Source organism: Xiphophorus maculatus, chromosome 6 (assembly GCF_002775205.1).
Source record: "Xiphophorus maculatus strain JP 163 A chromosome 6, X_maculatus-5.0-male, whole genome shotgun sequence".
NCBI classification, from domain to species: domain Eukaryota; kingdom Metazoa; phylum Chordata; class Actinopteri; order Cyprinodontiformes; family Poeciliidae; genus Xiphophorus; species Xiphophorus maculatus.
Genome location: NC_036448.1, coordinates 29,283,104 through 29,300,844, shown reverse-complemented (window position 1 = coordinate 29,300,844; position 17,741 = coordinate 29,283,104). Strand labels below are relative to the sequence as shown.

General features: G+C 45.4%; 1 protein-coding gene and 1 long non-coding RNA gene across 20 annotated transcripts in view; one reads left to right on the top strand and one right to left on the bottom strand.

The window, feature by feature from the left end:
* Positions 1-17,741, bottom strand: part of LOC102220044 (discs large homolog 1-like protein) — a 61,496-nt gene that overhangs the window by 16,275 nt on the left and 27,480 nt on the right. For 10 of the 19 annotated variants that reach the window (XM_023335284.1, XM_023335286.1, XM_023335287.1 and 7 more), the window contains 2 exons: positions 9,206-9,370; positions 6,009-6,158 (listed from right to left, as the gene is read on the bottom strand). In XM_023335284.1, the coding sequence (XP_023191052.1) occupies positions 6,009-6,158; positions 9,206-9,370 (315 nt within the window). Of the gene's footprint in view, positions 1-2,257; positions 2,425-6,008; positions 6,159-9,205; positions 9,371-17,741 lie in introns of those variants that run through there. The other 9 variants (XM_023335292.1, XM_023335293.1, XM_023335295.1 and 6 more) reach the window with 2 other exon arrangements.
* On the top strand, positions 2,841-14,649 carry LOC111608920. Its single transcript, XR_002752899.1, has 3 exons — positions 2,841-2,927; positions 13,506-13,662; positions 14,165-14,649. It is a non-coding gene; the product is annotated as an uncharacterized LOC111608920 (long non-coding RNA).

Sequence of the window (17,741 nt, the reverse complement as noted above, 5' to 3'; positions counted from 1 at the left end):
TGCTGGTCGCTGATCTTCCAAACGTCAGGATGCAGCGAGCCGCACGCTGCCTCCATCATCGTTACGCAACAGTAAAACCTGACGCAGCAGCTGATGGAAAACCAGCCGCCGCTAAATTTAGGCGGGAACATCGACGGCATCGATCCGCAGTCCTACTTCTGGAACGCCACGGAGCGACAGCGCTCCCATTGCGGCACCACGGCCAGGAGAGTGAGCGCTCCTGAAACAGAGAGGATCTCTGTGCTGCAGGGGGAAAGTTTGAGTAAAAATACTAAAAAAAACAAAACAGAAAAATTGGAAAATCCACTGAATGAATCAGTTTGAGCAGAAAAACCATCAATGTGAGAATAACTAAAGTTGGGAAAGCAATCGGTGACTGTAGAGAGGAAAACATCCCACTGCTCTGAACAGCCCGACCGGACCGCAGCGCTAATCCAACAGAACCGGGTCAGTCCGGTCCAGACCTACTGGGACTGAGGCCCGGTCGTTCAGGTGGGCCCGGTAGGTCCGGCTGCGGTACCTTGCTGAAGGCGAAAGGCGTCCAGCGGACCTCCCTGCGGCTGTCGGCCATCTTGACCGTGCTCTTGGCCGGGTTCTTCTTCACGCTGTCGCGCAGGTTCAGGAAGCGGCTGCGGGCGCGGCAGGAAGCCGGGACGGTGCAGGAGGTGAAGGTGGACAGCGACGCCTGGACCGGCAGGCGGTTCTGGAGCTGCAGGCGGTTCTGGTTCTGCCTGTGCAGCTCGATGGCGTGCTGGCGCTGCAACGGGTGCAGGTGGGCGAGGGACTCCTGGAGAGCCGGGTCCAGCAGGCGCCGCTCCGCCCTGCAGGGCAGCGGCTGCCGCGCGTGATGCGCCGTCATCCTCCGCAGCCGGTTCCTTCAGAACCGGGTCAGCGTGTCTGATCCGGGCCGTCCAGAACCCGTCCTGCTCTCCCTCTGAGCCAACCTTCCTCGTCTCTCTGCAGCCGGTTAATCAGCAGCGGGTGGGGGAGGGGAACATGAATAATCGATGCGACCCCCCGGGTTCAACAGCAGGATGACGCAGACAGGAAGCTGCAGCTGCTCAGAGCAGAGCCCGGTACTGGTTCTGATCCACACGGGTCGGGTTCCAGGATCAGAACCTTTCAGAAAAAAAAAACAAGAACTAAAAAAACCAAAATAAAAACAAACTGCTGTCTGGTACCATCAGAACCTTCTGGACTGAAGGAAATCCGTCCTGGCATGAAAACCGGGTCATTGGGTCGAGCTGAACCCGGTTCCTGAACGCCTCATCCACAGTAGTTCTGAAGGTCCACATAAACCGGGTCAAACAGAACCTTTGCTGTTCCTGAAAGTCTGGTCTGGTGAGGCTGCAGCGCCGCCTGCTGGTCGGCCCGCCTCACTGAGCCCAGAACCAGAACCCAGCTCTGGTTCTGGTTCCAGCTGGTGGAACGGGTTCGGCTGTGGGTGCTACCACAGTGGCCGGTTCTGGAAGCTCCAGATTCTGATGCATCTGGAGAGAAAACTGAAAAACACTCCAGAACCTCCTGTCCGATGGTGAACCGGGTCTCTGACCAGAACCAGTGTCAGAACAGTGGCCTAATGTTCAGAACCCAGCCGCCTGGTGTCAGACCCGGTTATGAATTCTGCTCAGGTGGTTCTATGGGTCGGTACCGTCCTGCAGATCCAGTAAGAACCAGAACCAGAAACGACCCGGTTATGAGACACAGCGTCCGACCCAAACTCCAAACCCAGAACAGAACCGTGAGTACTGACTTCTCAGAATCGGACATGCAGATGACGGGTCAGAGGTCAGAACCGGCTGATAGTTCTGAGAAGCATCGACCCGTTTAGAACCGTCCTGTGAAAAAAAAGCAGCAGCAGAACCTCTGCTCTGATCCGGTTCTGACCCAGACACAGCCAGGCGAACAGAACCAGAACAGGAGACGGCTCACGCAGGGCTCTGGTTCTGGATGCAGCAGCGACCCGGTTCTGACCCAGCCGGGTGTGTTCTGATGTTGACGTGTTTGAGGAGTCCAGCGCATCCGGGACACCACGGGTTGCTAGGCAACGGCAGAAAGACATGTGCAAGAGGCCGGATCCTAACAGAACAGATCAGTTCTGGACCGACCCGGACCCGGCTCCGATGATCCGAGAGCAGCCGGAAGATCCGGAACGTTCTGCAGCGGACAGAACCGGACCGGATCCTGACTCAGACCCGGACCGGAGCGGGTTCCTGTTCTTGACCGGAGCGTGACGCAGCAGTGGGGGGGAACCTACCAGCAGGCGGCGGTGCAGCCTCTTCGTCCTCCTCAGGGTCCCCATGATGCGGCGGCCCACCTTCTTGGCGTACCACACCGAGTTCAGCATGCTGCCGCGCGGCGTGGCGCGGCGCGGCGAGGCGCCTCCTGCTGCTGCGGGCTGCGGGGCGGCAGCGCTGCTGCTGCTGCTGGTTGGAGAGCAGACGATGGGAGGGGGCCTTCGCTCCACCCGGCGCCCCCCTCCTTCCCCCTCGCCGACACAAACAGGGAGGCTGAGGAGGCGAGCGGACGCTGCAGCGGCGGCTTCAGGAGGCGCGGCGGAGCGGCGGAGGCGTCCTCCGCCCGGCGGCGGTCATGGCTCTGCAGCGGCAGCCTCCGTCTGTCTGAGGCGCAACAACAGACTGCAGGGCTGACGGAGGACGTGCAGCGAGCGCGGCGCCTCTGATCCCTCTGCAGTCTGACAACATCACGCTGCTCTTCCTCCTCCTCATCTTCCTCCTCCTCTTCCTCCTCCTCCTCAGCTCAGAGGGAGACCCAATCAGCTGACCTTTGTCCCACTTCGCTCCTTTTTCCAAGGAAAGAAAAAAGGAAAACGGTTCGATGGGGAAATCTGGGTCCGGAGAATCGCTGAGTCATCAGATGTGCGACCCGTCACGACGGAACCGGACCGGTTCTGAATTTACATCCAGGTACACACCGACTGTTTCAGCTTCACGCTGTTCACAGGGGAGCTGCTGGTTTAAACAAGTTAAGACTTTTTAATGAACTTTAAGACAGAAAGCCCGCGGGATTTCAGCTGTGTAACCCCGTAGCATCATACGGTTAGCAACGGAAACGAGCCAGCGATCAAATGTCATCGCAGAAAAGCTAGCTAGCTAGCTAGCGAGGGTCCATTATTTTTTATTTAACTTTTATTTTTACCAGAATAAAAACCCCGTTTAGATCACAACCTATTTTAAGTAAGTCTTGGCCAAGAAGCGGCAACAAATATAACAAAAATTAAAAGAAAATGTCAAGTTACAATAAACAAGTTAGCAGTAGCCTGAACCACAGAGTCACTGAACGCGATGGAGATGTCCGCTGCAGCTGGTCTGCCACTCTGGGTCAGAACCACAGTGGGTCAGAACCAGGTATGGAGAATATATCATCATCACAGTTTAGAGAGCAATAGTTGTTGGCTAATGCAGAGTTTTTCAAAGTGGGGGTCACAGTCCTCTGGAGGGCCACCAGGGGGAGCTATGAGGGCCTCAGGATGTTGGAGAGAAGATGAAGAAAAAAAGGAAAGATAATTTTTTTATTTTTTAAATGATCAAATCTGATCTGTTTTTCAATCGATATTATAAATATGTTTTTAAAAATGTCTTCCTACTCAGTTGCACGTTCCTTGGGTTGATGATCTGATAACTAGACATTATTTTTGACTTTAATGTAATTATTAAATCTTGTTTATATATATACACTGCTCAAAAAAATAAAGGGAACACTCAAATAACACATCCTAGATCTGAATGAAAGAAATATTCTCATTAAATACTTTGTTCTGTACAAAGTTGAATGTGCTGACAACAAAATCACACAAAAATCATCAATGGAAATCAAATTTATTAACCAATGGAGGTCTGGATTTGGAGCCACACACAAAATTAAAGTGAAATAACACTACACGCTGATCCAATTTTAATGTAATGTCCTTAAAACAAGTCAAAATGAGGCTCAGTACTGTGTGTGGCCTCCACATGCCTGTATGATCTCCCTACAACGCCTGGGCATGCTCCTGATGAGGTGGCGGATCTCCTCCCAGACCTGGACTAAAGCATCCGCCAACTCCTGGACAGTCTGTGGTGCAACGTGACGTTGGTGGATGGAGCGAGACATGATGTCCCAGATGTGCTCAATCGGATTCAGGTCTGGGGAACGGGCTGGCCAGTCCATAGCTTCAATGCCTTCATCTTGCAGGAACTGCTGACACACTCCAGCCACATGAGGTCTAGCATTGTCCTGCATTAGGAGGAACCCAGGGCCAACCGCACCAGCATATGGTCTCACAAGGGGTCTGAGGATCTCATCTCGGTACCTAATGGCAGTCAGGCTACCTCTGGTGAGCACATGGAGGGCTGTGCGGCCCTCCAAAGAAATGCCACCCCACACCATTACTGACCCACTGCCAAACCGGTCATGCTGAAGGATGTTGCAGGCAGCAGACCGCTCTCCACGGCGTCTCCAGACTCTGTCACGTCTGTCACATGTGCTCAGTGTGAACCTGCTTTCATCTGTGAAGAGCACAAGGCGCCAGTGGCGAATTTGCCAATCCTGGTGTTCTCTGGCAAATGCCAAGCGTCCTGCACGGTGTTGGGCTGTGAGCACAATCCCATCTGTGGACGTCGGGCCCTCATACCATCCTCATGGAGTCGGTTTCTAACCGTTTGTGCAGACACATGCACATTTGTGGCCTGCTGGAGGTCATTTTGCAGGGCTCTGGCAGTGCTCCTCCTGTTCCTTCTTGCACAAAGGCAGAGGTAGCGGTCCTGCTGCTGGGTTGTTGCCCTCCTACGGCCTCCTCCACGTCTCCTGGTGTACTGGCCTGTCTCCTGGTAGCGCCTCCAGCCTCTGGACACTACGCTGACAGACAGCAAACCTTCTTGCCACAGCTCGCATTGATGTGCCATCCTGGATGAGCTGCACTACCTGAGCCACTTGTGTGGGTTGTGGAGTCCGTCTCATGCTACCACGAGTGTGAAAGCACCACCAACATTCAAAACTGACCAAAACATCAGCCAGACAGCATAGGTACTGAGAAGTGGTCTGTGGTCCCAACTGCAGAACCACTCCTTTATTGAGTGTGTCTTGCTAATTGCCAATAATTTCCACCTGTTGTCTCCATTTGCACAACAGCAGGTGAAATTGATTGTCAATCAGTGTTGCTTCCTAAGTGGACAGTTTGATTTCACAGAAGTTTGATTTACTTGGAGTTATATTGTGTTGTTTAAGTGTTCCCTTTATTTTTTTGAGCAGTGTATATATTTATTTTTAGTGTTTTCTTTTGTATATCTCTTTAATTCCTTAGTAGTATGTTTTCCCTTTTCAAAGTTTCTTGGGGGGAAAAAAAGAAAGGAAACAAACTGCTTCGTAAACAGCCGTATTCCACTTCAAAATAAGAGCATGAATATAAATATCTAACTACTTAAAGAATTAAAGTAGTCTGCCCGAACGTTCAACACAGATGTTAAAGTTCATTCAACTGAAACAGCCAAATAAATCTGAACTTTATCCGGAGAAATGTATTTAAGGGAAGCTAAGTGCGCTAAATGTATTCAAAGTTAACAAAATCGCTAAGATTAGCTCTGCTATTAGCACATTAGCAGAACAGTTCCCAGCACCGATGATAAGAAAAAGTTTGATAGCTAAAGATTCAGAATAAAGGTTCTGAGATAATCAGATTAAATTATTTCTACATTTTTCCAAACAACATTCTAACATTCCAGCTCAGCTTAAAGGTGACATAATTTCCTGTCCAGTCTAAGGTCAACATCCCATCCAGAACCATTGGTTCCGGTCCGGGTCAGAGCCATGCTCCAATCAAAAAGCTTTCAGGAAAACTGGATTTTAAATCAACCCAGTGAGGAAACGTAAGAAAAATGATTCCGGATCTGACTGAAGGAACGTTACAGGAACACACGGTTCCGGTCGGACCCGGTTCTGTTTCTAAACCCGTTCTGCTTGGATTTCATGTTATTGGACAGCATATGGGAGCCGGGGGCGGGGGGTATTACCTGTATGGGGGGGTAGGGGTTGGACGAGCAGGAGGGGAGGGGGCTGTCCTCTCCGTGGGGGTAGAGGGCGGAGGGCGTGGGGGAGGGGAGCTCCGGGGGGAAGAGTCCTAACGACGAGGAGCCGTCCAGGAGGAACTCCAGAGACGCTACCTGGAGGACAACAGGGGGGGAGGGGCAACAGCTGAGACTGGACCGGTTCTGGACCTCCTCCAGGAGAACCAGACAGAACCAAACAGATTCTGACACTTCCCACTTCTCTGCCTGCTGGGTTTCCTTGTGCACGGACCCAAACCCTGGGTTCTGAACCAGCAGGGTCCACTAAGGAGAACACCCCGGTTCTGGACCGGGTTCTGGACCTAGGGGAGGCAGTCTGGGAATGTTTTGAGGAACCTCTGAGGTTCTGGGTCCTGAACACGGCCAGAACTTTAACAGGAGGTCCGATTTGTCCGAGAGGACATGATGAACCCAGCAGGGAGGCTTCAGCTACAGCAAGTGTCCACTGGGGGGCGCCAAAGGACAAGCTGGTGATCAGAACCAGGATCCGGTTTGGGTCTGTGCACAGAAACTTCAGAAGAAGAAAGCGGGTCGCCATCAGGAGGAACAGGAAGTTCAGAAACAGAAACCACAGAAGAAGAGTGAGACACATGGAGGGACAGAGAGCAGCTGACTGAGACTCTGACAGGACCGGACTGGACCGGACCACTGAGGTTCTGAAACAGGTCACATCATAAGAACAGCAGCATGCTGGCGGTTCTGGTCCGTTCCAGAGGACGGACCGGTACCAGCCAGGTTGGTTTTTAATGATGTGACGATGCAGACGGGACCGGAGACACTGAGCAGACGAGACATGGATCAGAACCCAAGACAGCAAACAGAACCATCAGAACCGTCTCAGCTGGGTCTCATTCAGAGTCCGAACAAACAGAACAAACCCAGATGGATCAGAGCTTCAGAACCAGAAACACATCGGGGTCCAGCAGGACCATCCATCAGAAACTCAAAGATCCAACGTTTCTCTGGTCAGTGAAGGCAACAGGTCATCAGAACCGGACCGCCCTTTAGTGTAGAACCGGCTACTGAGTGAAGACAGGACAGCCTGTCCAGCTTCTGTCCTCAGAGACAGACGTCCTGCATGTGTCCAACACCGCTGACGGACCTTCAGCTGGTTCTGCTTCCTACCGACCCGACCACTGGGTCCAGATGTTCTGATCCGGGAGCACATCTAAAACATGCAGAACACCGCTGCTCTGGGGACACAGACTGCTGTTTTAGCAATGCTAATCATGCTAAAAGGTAATGCTAAACATGCTAACATCTATTGCTAACTAAAGTTTTCACCTTTAGTGGATTTTGAACATTTGGAGCAACGATGCATCTGCAGACACCTTCCAACGTCAACAAGTGAAAAGCAAAACGTGTTCAACAGTTATTATTATTATTATTATTATAATTTCAGAATTGGGTGAAATGGGTCGAACGGAGTTACAGGAAACTGTTCACTGGTTTTATTATATTTAATTACTGTGCAAAGTTTGGAGCAATACTTAAAATAGAAAAACAAAATCATTAAAAACACTTTAAAAAGAGCCATAAGGATAATTAATAATGCCAGCTACAAAGGTCAGACAAATTTACTACTTTAAAAATAAAAATAATTATAATTTCCTGACCTGGTTCACTTTCAAACATCAAAAGGATTTTCAATAGAGAGGAAACTATCTAAATCTAAAACGTCTTCATGTCGTTTAAAAAGTTTCATATTTCTACATGTGGAGTGAAACTGTGGGATCTTTGATTACTAAACCATTAGACAGTAATTTCAATCATCAACTCATGTGATGAATCCACTCAGCCGGGCGGCACCGAGAGTCCAACCGGATCAGATTAAACCAGAACATGGAGGTTGGCTTCCCTCTGAGTCGCCACTGGGGGGCAGCACTGCGCCGTCAGCACCGCTGCTCCCTGAACAGGAAGTGACCCTGAGTCTAAACTCCCTCAGACTGAAACATGAAGCAGCAGAACATTCTGACCAGGTCAGAGGTCAGAGGCCGCGCTGCGGAAGAAACGACTCAACTCATGAGATCCTGAAGATGAACTGTTTTCTGACGCCTGCTCTGGTTTTTATGGATTTATTCCACTCCAGTGGATGTTTCATTTACAGATGATATTAAACCAAAGTGACTCTGGGGTTGTCATGACAACCAAACATTACAGACATCCAGAGTAGGATGAATGAACATCCAACCAGAACCCACAAGAACCGGTCCCAGCTGGTGGCCATGAGGTTCTGGACCTCTTGACTTCATCATCATCATCATCATCATCTTCCTCCAGCATTAGCAGCTAGCTCGCTAACATCTGCTCCAGGTGAGGGCAGGACACACACTGCTGGCCAGATGCATTATGGGTAGGAAGGATTCATTAATATGCGTCTGTGATGATGATGATGATGACGAAGAGCAGCTCGGTCCATAATATTAAAATCATCCTGAGTTTATCCTAAGGACATAAACCCCCCAGTGGACATCAGGTGATACTGCAGCTCCTGCAGGACGCGACACACTGAGGTTAAAACCATGACTTGGACTACACCTGGATGACTTGGACTACACCTGGATGACTTGGACTACACCTGGATGACCTGGACTACACCTGGATGACCTGGATTACACCTGGATGACCTGGATTACACCTGGATGACCTCAGAGCAGCTTCAGAGCCTGATGAATCACATGAAGGCAGCAGAGAGAGAAACATCCTCCCTCTGATTGGGTAGGGTTAGGCTAAGCCCTGAGCTGCAGTAAGGAGGTCAGAGGTCACTGGAGGAGCTCCAGCTGATGCAGGTCGGAACATGCAGGAACATGAACAGGTAAACAGGTAAACACATCCAGAATGAGCAACGGATGGACAGAGAGACAGGAAGAGAAGAAACTCCTGATATAAACCTCCAGTCCTCATGGTTAACTGGATCTGGATCTAAATAGATCAGAACTGGATCTCAAACTAAAGTGAATCAAGTTTGGATTTGGATCTAGTCAGGTCCTGGACTGGATGTTGATCTGGATCCAGATCCATACTGAACTGCATCTCAGAGAGCTGCTGCTGTGAACCCTGTAGACCTGAGGATCTGGATCAGGATCTGGATCAGGATCGAGATCAGCTGTAGCACAGAAGAAGTGTTAGGCTCCGCCCCCTACCTTCATAGGTGAGATGTGGGCGTGGGAGACGTATCCGTGGACGTTCTCAATCTGGTTCAGGTTCTTCTCGGCGATCTGGACCAGCTCTGGCCCCGCCCCTTCCTCCGTGAGGGGTGGGGAGCTCTGGTCCTGGGGGGACGAGTCCTCATCGTGGTGCCGGTACTTCTGGGGAGGACAGGAAGGACAGCGGGTCAGAGAGCCCAGAGTTCTGACTGACAGGCTTCAGCAGAACCTGCAGCAACCAGAACCCGGCCGAGACCAAGATGAACTGAACACAAACTGCTCGGTTCTGACCCGCTTCACAACCAAAAGCGTCGTGATGAATGGAAGCATGAGGAGACGATCCAGAACCATTTAACTGGATCAGTTCTGATCCGTTTAAAGTCAGGGGGATGTTCTAACTCTGACTGGTTCTGACAAAACCCAACAGAACCAAACAGAACCAGGGACAAGGTGACGGGCTGAACCAGCATCCAGCAGACTGATTAAACTGGACCAGTTCACCTCTGACCCAAATGGTTCTGATTGGACTGAACAGCTGAGAAACTATTGATTTATGATTGATATCTTTATAGATCAATAATCCTCAGAGGAAGATGAAGCAGCTGGAGCATCAGGAAACAGAAACATTCAGTTTTAAATGACAATTAAGAGAAAATTTATTGGTAACACTTTATTTGACGGGGTGTGAATAAGACTGTCATGACAGCGTCATAAACACGACACCGTCATAAACATGACATGACACCGTCATAAACATGACATGATACGGTCATAAATATGACATGACACCGTCATAAACATGACACGGTCATAAACATGACAGCGTCATAAACATGACATAATACGGTCATAAACATGACATGACACCGTCATAAACATGACATGATACCGTCATAAATATGACATGACATCGTCATAAACATGACACCGTCATAAACATGACACCGTCATAAACATTACATGATACCGTCATAAACATGACATGACACCGTCATAAACATGACACCGTCATAAACACGACATGATACCGTCATAAACATGACATAATACCGTCATAAATATGACATGACATCGTCATAAACATGACACCGTCATAAACATGACATGATACCGTCATAAATATGACATGACATCGTCATAAACATGACACCGTCATAAACATGACATGATACCGTCATAAATATGACATGACATCGTCATAAACATGACACCGTCATAAACATGACATGATACCGTCATAAACATGACATGACACCGTCATAAACATGACACCGTCATAAACATGACATGATACCGTCATAAATATGACATGACATCGTCATAAACATGACACCGTCATAAACATGACATGATACGGTCATAAATATGACACCGTCATAAACATGACACCGTCATAAACATGACACCGTCATAAACATGACATGATACCATCATAAATATGACATGACACCGTCATAAACATGACACGGTCATAAACATGACATCGTCATAAACATGACACCGTCATAAACATGACACCGTCATAAACATGACATGATACGGTCATAAATATGACATGACACCGTCATAAACATGACAGGGTCATAAATATGACATGACACCGTCATAAACATGACACCGTCATAAACATGACACCGTCACAAACATAAGTAAGTCTTCATGAATATTTATGACTGTTGTCATAAAGTGTCATTCGGTAAATCATTACATTTTTAATAGAAAGTTGACATTATACAAAATGTGTTATGACAACTTGACATTAACCCAGATATCATGATCTGTCAAATTTGTTATAAAAGTATTACTGATTAAACTTTAAAAATTATGTAGCTTTATCTGGTAATATATTGCTCTGCCATTTTGTTTAGTCTTAAATTTCTAATTGATCTGAAGTTTTACAGCAAGATGTCTACAAATCACTTACAAACTTTGCATTTGAAACATTATTTAAGGCTGTTTCAAGTGGTGCAGTACACCATCTCCACCAGTGAGAGGCAGCAGTGCACAAACAGGCGTGCAGTAAGAAGAAGTGAAAAAGAAATCTTCCATCTTGTGGGGCCAACCTAACAAGTTATAACCAAGTCCACCTCGCTGCAGCAAACAGAAAGGGGCGGGACGGACCACTGTCAGTCACATACCTTATTTGGATATAGGACCATTGCACTCTGGAAGTGAAGGGGGCGCTATTTCCTATATTATCCACGGTTTTCAACAAATTCCGTAGCTTTCTGTGTACTTCTAAATCTACTCCTTAGTCACATCTTTTTGGGCCTGCTACTGCCTCTAGTGGTTTGGGGGTGGTAACACAACTAATATAATTACGTTACAAAACGAGAATACCAAAGTCTTTATTGTTTACTATTAATTTTGCCATTACTGGCAATGTAAAAGATGAAGTGTCTTCTAAAACACCATATTTTTCCATTTTCTTTAGGATGTAGAGCTAATTAGGTGACATAAACAATACTTGTATACATTATAAATAATATCTATATACAGTATGTATATATATATATATCCATCAATTATGGGAGGAACAAAAGAAATAAGACATGAAAAACAACATGATCAACTATAATAAAAATACCATTTACAATGTATACATAAGAAATTTAATTGAGCAAAAGTCAATAAACAAATTAATTAGGTTCACAGAAGAATAACCAGGATTGTTAAACAGATACAAGCAATAATTTACATTTTTATTTTTACTGTGCCATCTTATTCTTTTGTTGATAGAGTCTTATATATAGGAAAAAATATGGTTAAACTATTTAGTCTTCCAAAGTTGAAATTTGTCTTCGACTCTAAAACTATAAAATAAAACTCTTTTATAGAATCACAATATCAACAATTTGTGCATCAAGTAAAATACTTTGGGTGCTACAGGTAAATGTTATCATTTAGTTTGGCTAAGAACAATTATTGCATTGTCAATAAATGACTTCTAATCGATGTTCTTAGTTACCAGAGGAAAACAATAAGGCCTTCATGAGCTCAAACTATTTCCTGCTATTTTACCTGCCATTGAAAGTTTTCTTTAGTTTTTCTCTGTTAGTCTGCAGCTCATGTGACCAAACCAGCTGAAAAGATGAAAAGTTAAAACACTCAACAGTTAAAACTTGAGATGAGTTAAAACTCAAGTTAAAATGTAAAGTTTTAACATTTTAACTCAACAACCTCTACCTAACTGGTTGTACACAACCTCTGGTTGGGTGACCCCAAGATCACTGGGTCTTCTAAAAAGATAAAGTCTCTGAAAACATTTCTTAAAAATATAACCAGTGTTTTCAGCAAAACTGAGCTGACTGTCCAGGAACGACCCGAGGTATTTAAAATTAGCCACAGTTTCAACAGGTTGGCCATCGAGTGAAACTGGAATCACTTTCAAGTTTTGTTTATGTAATTTAATTAGCTCTACTTACTAAAGGAAATGAAACTGTATGGTGTTTTGTGAGGGAATTTATCTTTTAAGGTTCCAGTAATGCCAGAATTAATAATAAATAATAAAGATGTTGTAGTATTCTGATTTAGTAATGTAATTATATTAGTTGTGTTACCACCCCCACGCCACTAGAGGCAGTATCAGGCCCGAAAAGATGCAACTAAGGAGCAGATTTAGAAGTACACAGAAAGCTACGAAATCTGTTAAAAACGGTGAGCTGAACTGAAGTAAATAAAAGAGAGAAGTTCAAATACATGTTGAGAGTGAAAATCCTTCCTAAAGGTAAAAATATATCAGATTTCAAAAGAAAACAAAAACCGGAGGTCGCGGATAATATCGGAAATAGCGCCCCCTTCACTTGTGGAGTGCAATGGTCCCATTTCCAAATAAGGTCTGAGACTGACAGCGGTCCGTCCCGCCCTTCCTGTTTGCTGCAGCCAGGTTCTTCTTGTTATAACGGCCAGACCTCCTGTTTAAAAAGAAGCTGAAGTTTGACACCTAATACATATGAGGTCTAATAATATGTGTCGTATTAACTACATTTTCTTTGAGAAAATAACATTGACTATGTTGTCTTTCTTTATAATGTTGGCTATGAGCAATTCAAACCAATCCTACCTTGCTGTAAGTTAATGTTAGCTAAAGTTATTAAACTCCATTACTGTAACATTAGCCCTTAATGTTAAACATATTTTAAAGGCAGATAAATGAGTTTTTCCCCTCCAATATTAACCTAACAAATTAAAAGCTAATTTGTTAGTCACAGTTATCCTTTATGGACATCAATTAGCAACTTCTCTGATGTGACATGGTGCTTGTGTTCTTTGCTTTGGCAACTTTATCCACATGAAGACCCATTTCAGCCTAAGGACACATGGGGGGGACAAAGGTGACTAATGAAGACGAGCTACAGGTGTGGAGGATGATGATGAGGACCAGCCACCAGAGGAAGAAATCCCTGTTTGACCAAAGAGAAAGCAGCAGATGAAATATTCCCCAAGAAAATTAGGTAAGTCATTTTTGTGTTACTATTTTCTCCAGGTGAGGGGGGGGGGGGGGGCAGGAATCAACATCCACCAGCTGACAAGTTACGTTTTAGACAACTAATTGATGTCAAATGTAAAACTGGTGTTTAATCTATTTATTAATAAACTTCTTAAGCCATAAGCCAGAGTATCTGGTTGGAAATAATTTTGAAAGCTCATTAAGTGAAAAGATCCTAAAACTACACATTAAGTGATGCAATCTGAAAACAACAGGCTGTATGAATTTCTGCCAAACAAATATTTGATCAGAATAATTTTGTTCAGCTCTAGTCAGTATGCTACTTGTATTAAGAAATAATTGCATTGCACTTTATAACAACCAGTCAAGTTAACTAGACATTGTCTGCCAGTCTAGCATCCTGACAGGGTGCAGCAAGGGACATTTTTGGAATGATATTTAAATAAATGCTGAATTAAAATCACATTATATTTTTTGTTTATTGGTTTTTATCTCTTTTTTTGAAGTGACCACAGTGGATTGGTCACTTCAAAGAAGACAACATGAAGATCTCCCTGTTATCAGAGCGTTACAGGAAGTCTATAGAGGAGATGGCTGACACAATCACTGCAAAAAAAATATATTAGGACTGTTGAAAGAACCTATTTTCTTAAGTTAAAGAATAAGTAATTCTGTTTTAGTTTTTCAATCAGTGTTTCACAGTTACAATATACTGACCAGAAGTTAAACCCTGTTTGAAGAACAAGTAATTTTTTGTTTTATTCCAATGTACAAAGTGTTTGTTCTACTATATGGTAGTTATCAGTAATCCAGTGTTTCTCACTTCACTTGAGGTAAAACTTAACATTAATGACTGTTAATGCTGACAATTAATTACATCTTTATAACTGTTGCTGCTTGTTTCACTTGATGTAAGAGGAATTATTAATGACTCTTATTAACTCATTTGACAAAGTAATAAAGCTTATTGAAATCTTTATTGTTGGTCCTATTTGTTCCGCCTTATTTCAGGAAGGGGGAAATATTCATTTCTGTTTCGTTAAAGCTTTTGACAGTGTAATAACACTTAATGACATTATTATGACTACTATGACATATTAGTCATAATAATATGTCATAATATGTATGGCATTAATGAAGAATTAATGATTCTTTATTAATGTAAAGTTGTGATAACAAAGACATTTTGAATAATGTCAATGCTGTCAAAGTGTCATTATTTACCAAATGACATTTTATGACAACAGTCATAAATATTCATGAAGACTTACTCATGTTTATGACGGTGTCATGTTTATGACGTGTCATGTGGTGTTTATAACGGTGTCATGTCGTGTTTATGACGTGTCATGTCGTGTTTATGACGTGTCATGTGGTGTTTATGACGGTGTCATGTCAGTCTTATTCACAATCCGTCAAATAAAGTGTTACCAAATTATTCATATTTTTGCTCTGAAATGATTCTCCTAAAATAACTAAATGATCCAGAGAAGTTGCTCCACTTGAGGAAGAAGTTAAAAACGAGAATAAAACTCATCAGGGCTGATACAGGTCAAAGGTCAGCTAACATCTCTGCAGACCCCACACATCCTGGACACATTCTGGTCAGCCTTTAACCTCCAGGTGGCGCCACATAGTTTATCTCAGATGAACCCATAGCAGCCTGGTTAGCCGGCTGCTCTGCTGTTAGTCCTTTAGTTTCATATTTCACCTTTAATATGTTAAAAAATATTGGATGCACTTATTAATATATTGCTTTACTTTTTTAAATATTCATTAATATGCATCAGTAAACAGTGGCAGCCATCTTACCGCTAACTATTGTTTTCCTCGTCTCCACTCTCCGGGTTCAGCCAATCAGCTCCTAGATTAGTTGCCATGCAACCACCAGCCAATAGTATGTCTAGCAGCATTGAGACTTCCCAACATACATTTCCTTAAAATATTTCAGGATATTTTCTGGTTTGTTTTAACAGGACAGTTTGTTTCCCAGTTGGTCCGGATTCGATCCAAACCGACTGAAGTTGGAATAAAACAAACGACCAGAACAGAACTGGTTCTGGCTCGGTCTGGCTCCATCGATTCCGTCATCAAACATCATTTCTGACTGAAGATCTTTGTTCACAGATTATAGACCCGATACGAGAGCAAACCACCAAATGAAGAAATGAAAGTCCGGTTCTGGTCCGGACCAAACGAACCAACAGACTTTCCTGCTGTCAACAAATCCTGAAGTTACAGAAAAATCCCTGATCCTGTCTGGGCTCCTGCTTCCCGACCAGAATCGGGTCCAAACCTGGGATCAGATCTTCCAGCTGGAGTCTCTGATGTTCCATGAACTCAGAGGAAAATTTATTCAGATTTAAATTATTTATTCTCATCAGTCCGTCAAAACCTGAAGATTCTCCAGAATCAGAACCGGTCCGATGTTCTGCTGGATCCACACGGCCTGCAGAGACACGCTGAGCTCCAGCAGCTGCAGCAGGTCAGTGAATGCCACTCAGAAACCCCGGCAGTCAGCAGGTCAGTGAATGCCACTCAGACATCAAAACGGTCAGTGAAAGCAGCACAGGGAGAACCGGGTTCTCGGTGGAACCAGAGCAGAACTAATGGAGGAGTGGGAGATCCACGGCGCTGACACACAGCTCCTCTTCATCCTCCTCGTCTCTGCGCTGTGAGGAAGAGGAGGGGGAGGTCCCGGCCGCCTCGTTGCTATAAATAGGAGCAGCAGAGAAACGAGGAAGAGGAGGAGGAAGATGAAGCAGACCGGACCAGAACCAGCATCTGGGTTCAGTTCTGCTGCTCTGAGCCGGAGTAGAACCTCCATGTTGGTAACAACCAGAACCAGCAGAACTCCACATCCCAGACAAGGTTCCGGTTCTGGTCTCAGTGAAACAAAGCCCAGAACCTGGCTGACAGGCAGCCAATCAGAACCGTGGTTCTGGACTTTGACTAGGCCACTGAAGAACTGCAGTTCTGGTTCTTCTCTTTTCCAGTCTGTTCTGGATCTGCTGTTGTGTTTGGACCCTGGTTCTGCTGATGACCCGGTGTGGACCCAGCTTCAGCTGGACTCATCCTGGATCTTTGGTCTACAGGTGAAACCACAACATCCCGGCCCACAGCATGAACCCTCCACCACCGTGACGGACAGCCGGGGAAATTCAGTTGAACTGGGTTCTGGTTCTGTCCAGCATGGTTCCATCGGTCCCAGAGCTCCGGAGCTTCATCCAGCCCGGCGGCCATCTTGTTTCTAGAGAACAGGTTTTGTCCTTCAACCCTTTAAAGCAGACATACGGGCTCGGAGTCCTGACCTTTGACCCCTGGCAGTCAGAGACGGAGCTCAGGTCTCTGCAGCAACGATCCGTGGAGCGCTCGCCCCAATCGATCCGGCCGATCAATCGGGTTAATTAAGAGGAAGAGGAGCGGAGCCTTCATCACCGATCTGCAATCAGAACCAAGCTGAGAGCCATCGGGTCAGTCCTGCTGCCGAACAGAACCGGGTCCAACCAGAACACTTTCCACTGCCTCTCTGATAAACAGGATTCATTGTTTTATTCCTGGGTGACCTCTGACCTCTTGAAGTATTAAAGGTCACCTATTTCCTTCCTTCAACAGGTTAGCATAGATCTATGGGCTACAGAATGTGTTCATTACAACTTTTGTACAAAATCATTCTCAGTTAATCAGATTTTATTCTGCTCAGTTCTGCCTGTTGATCTTTCAGAATGACGTTTTAGAGTCGCTGTCTCTTTAAATCCAAATCCAGAGCTGCAAACAGATGTGCAACGATGCAACTGTGTATCTTTGAAAAGCAGAACTGGAGCCTCCTGCACAACCAATCAGAATGCAGCAAGTGGTTTCTGGATGATAAGTCAATAACAGAACTTCTGTCTTTTCCAGCAGCCATTGTACAGCACATACAGCTCTGCTGTTGCTAGGTGACGGGCTGGGCTTCGCTGAAACGACTGATGTTCTTCAGAACTTTTCAGGTTGTTTATCGTCTCCAACTCTGCTGCAGATCAGCTGTTCTGATGTGTTTAGATGTATGTTGATATCACAATACAAACTTATTTCAGTTTAATT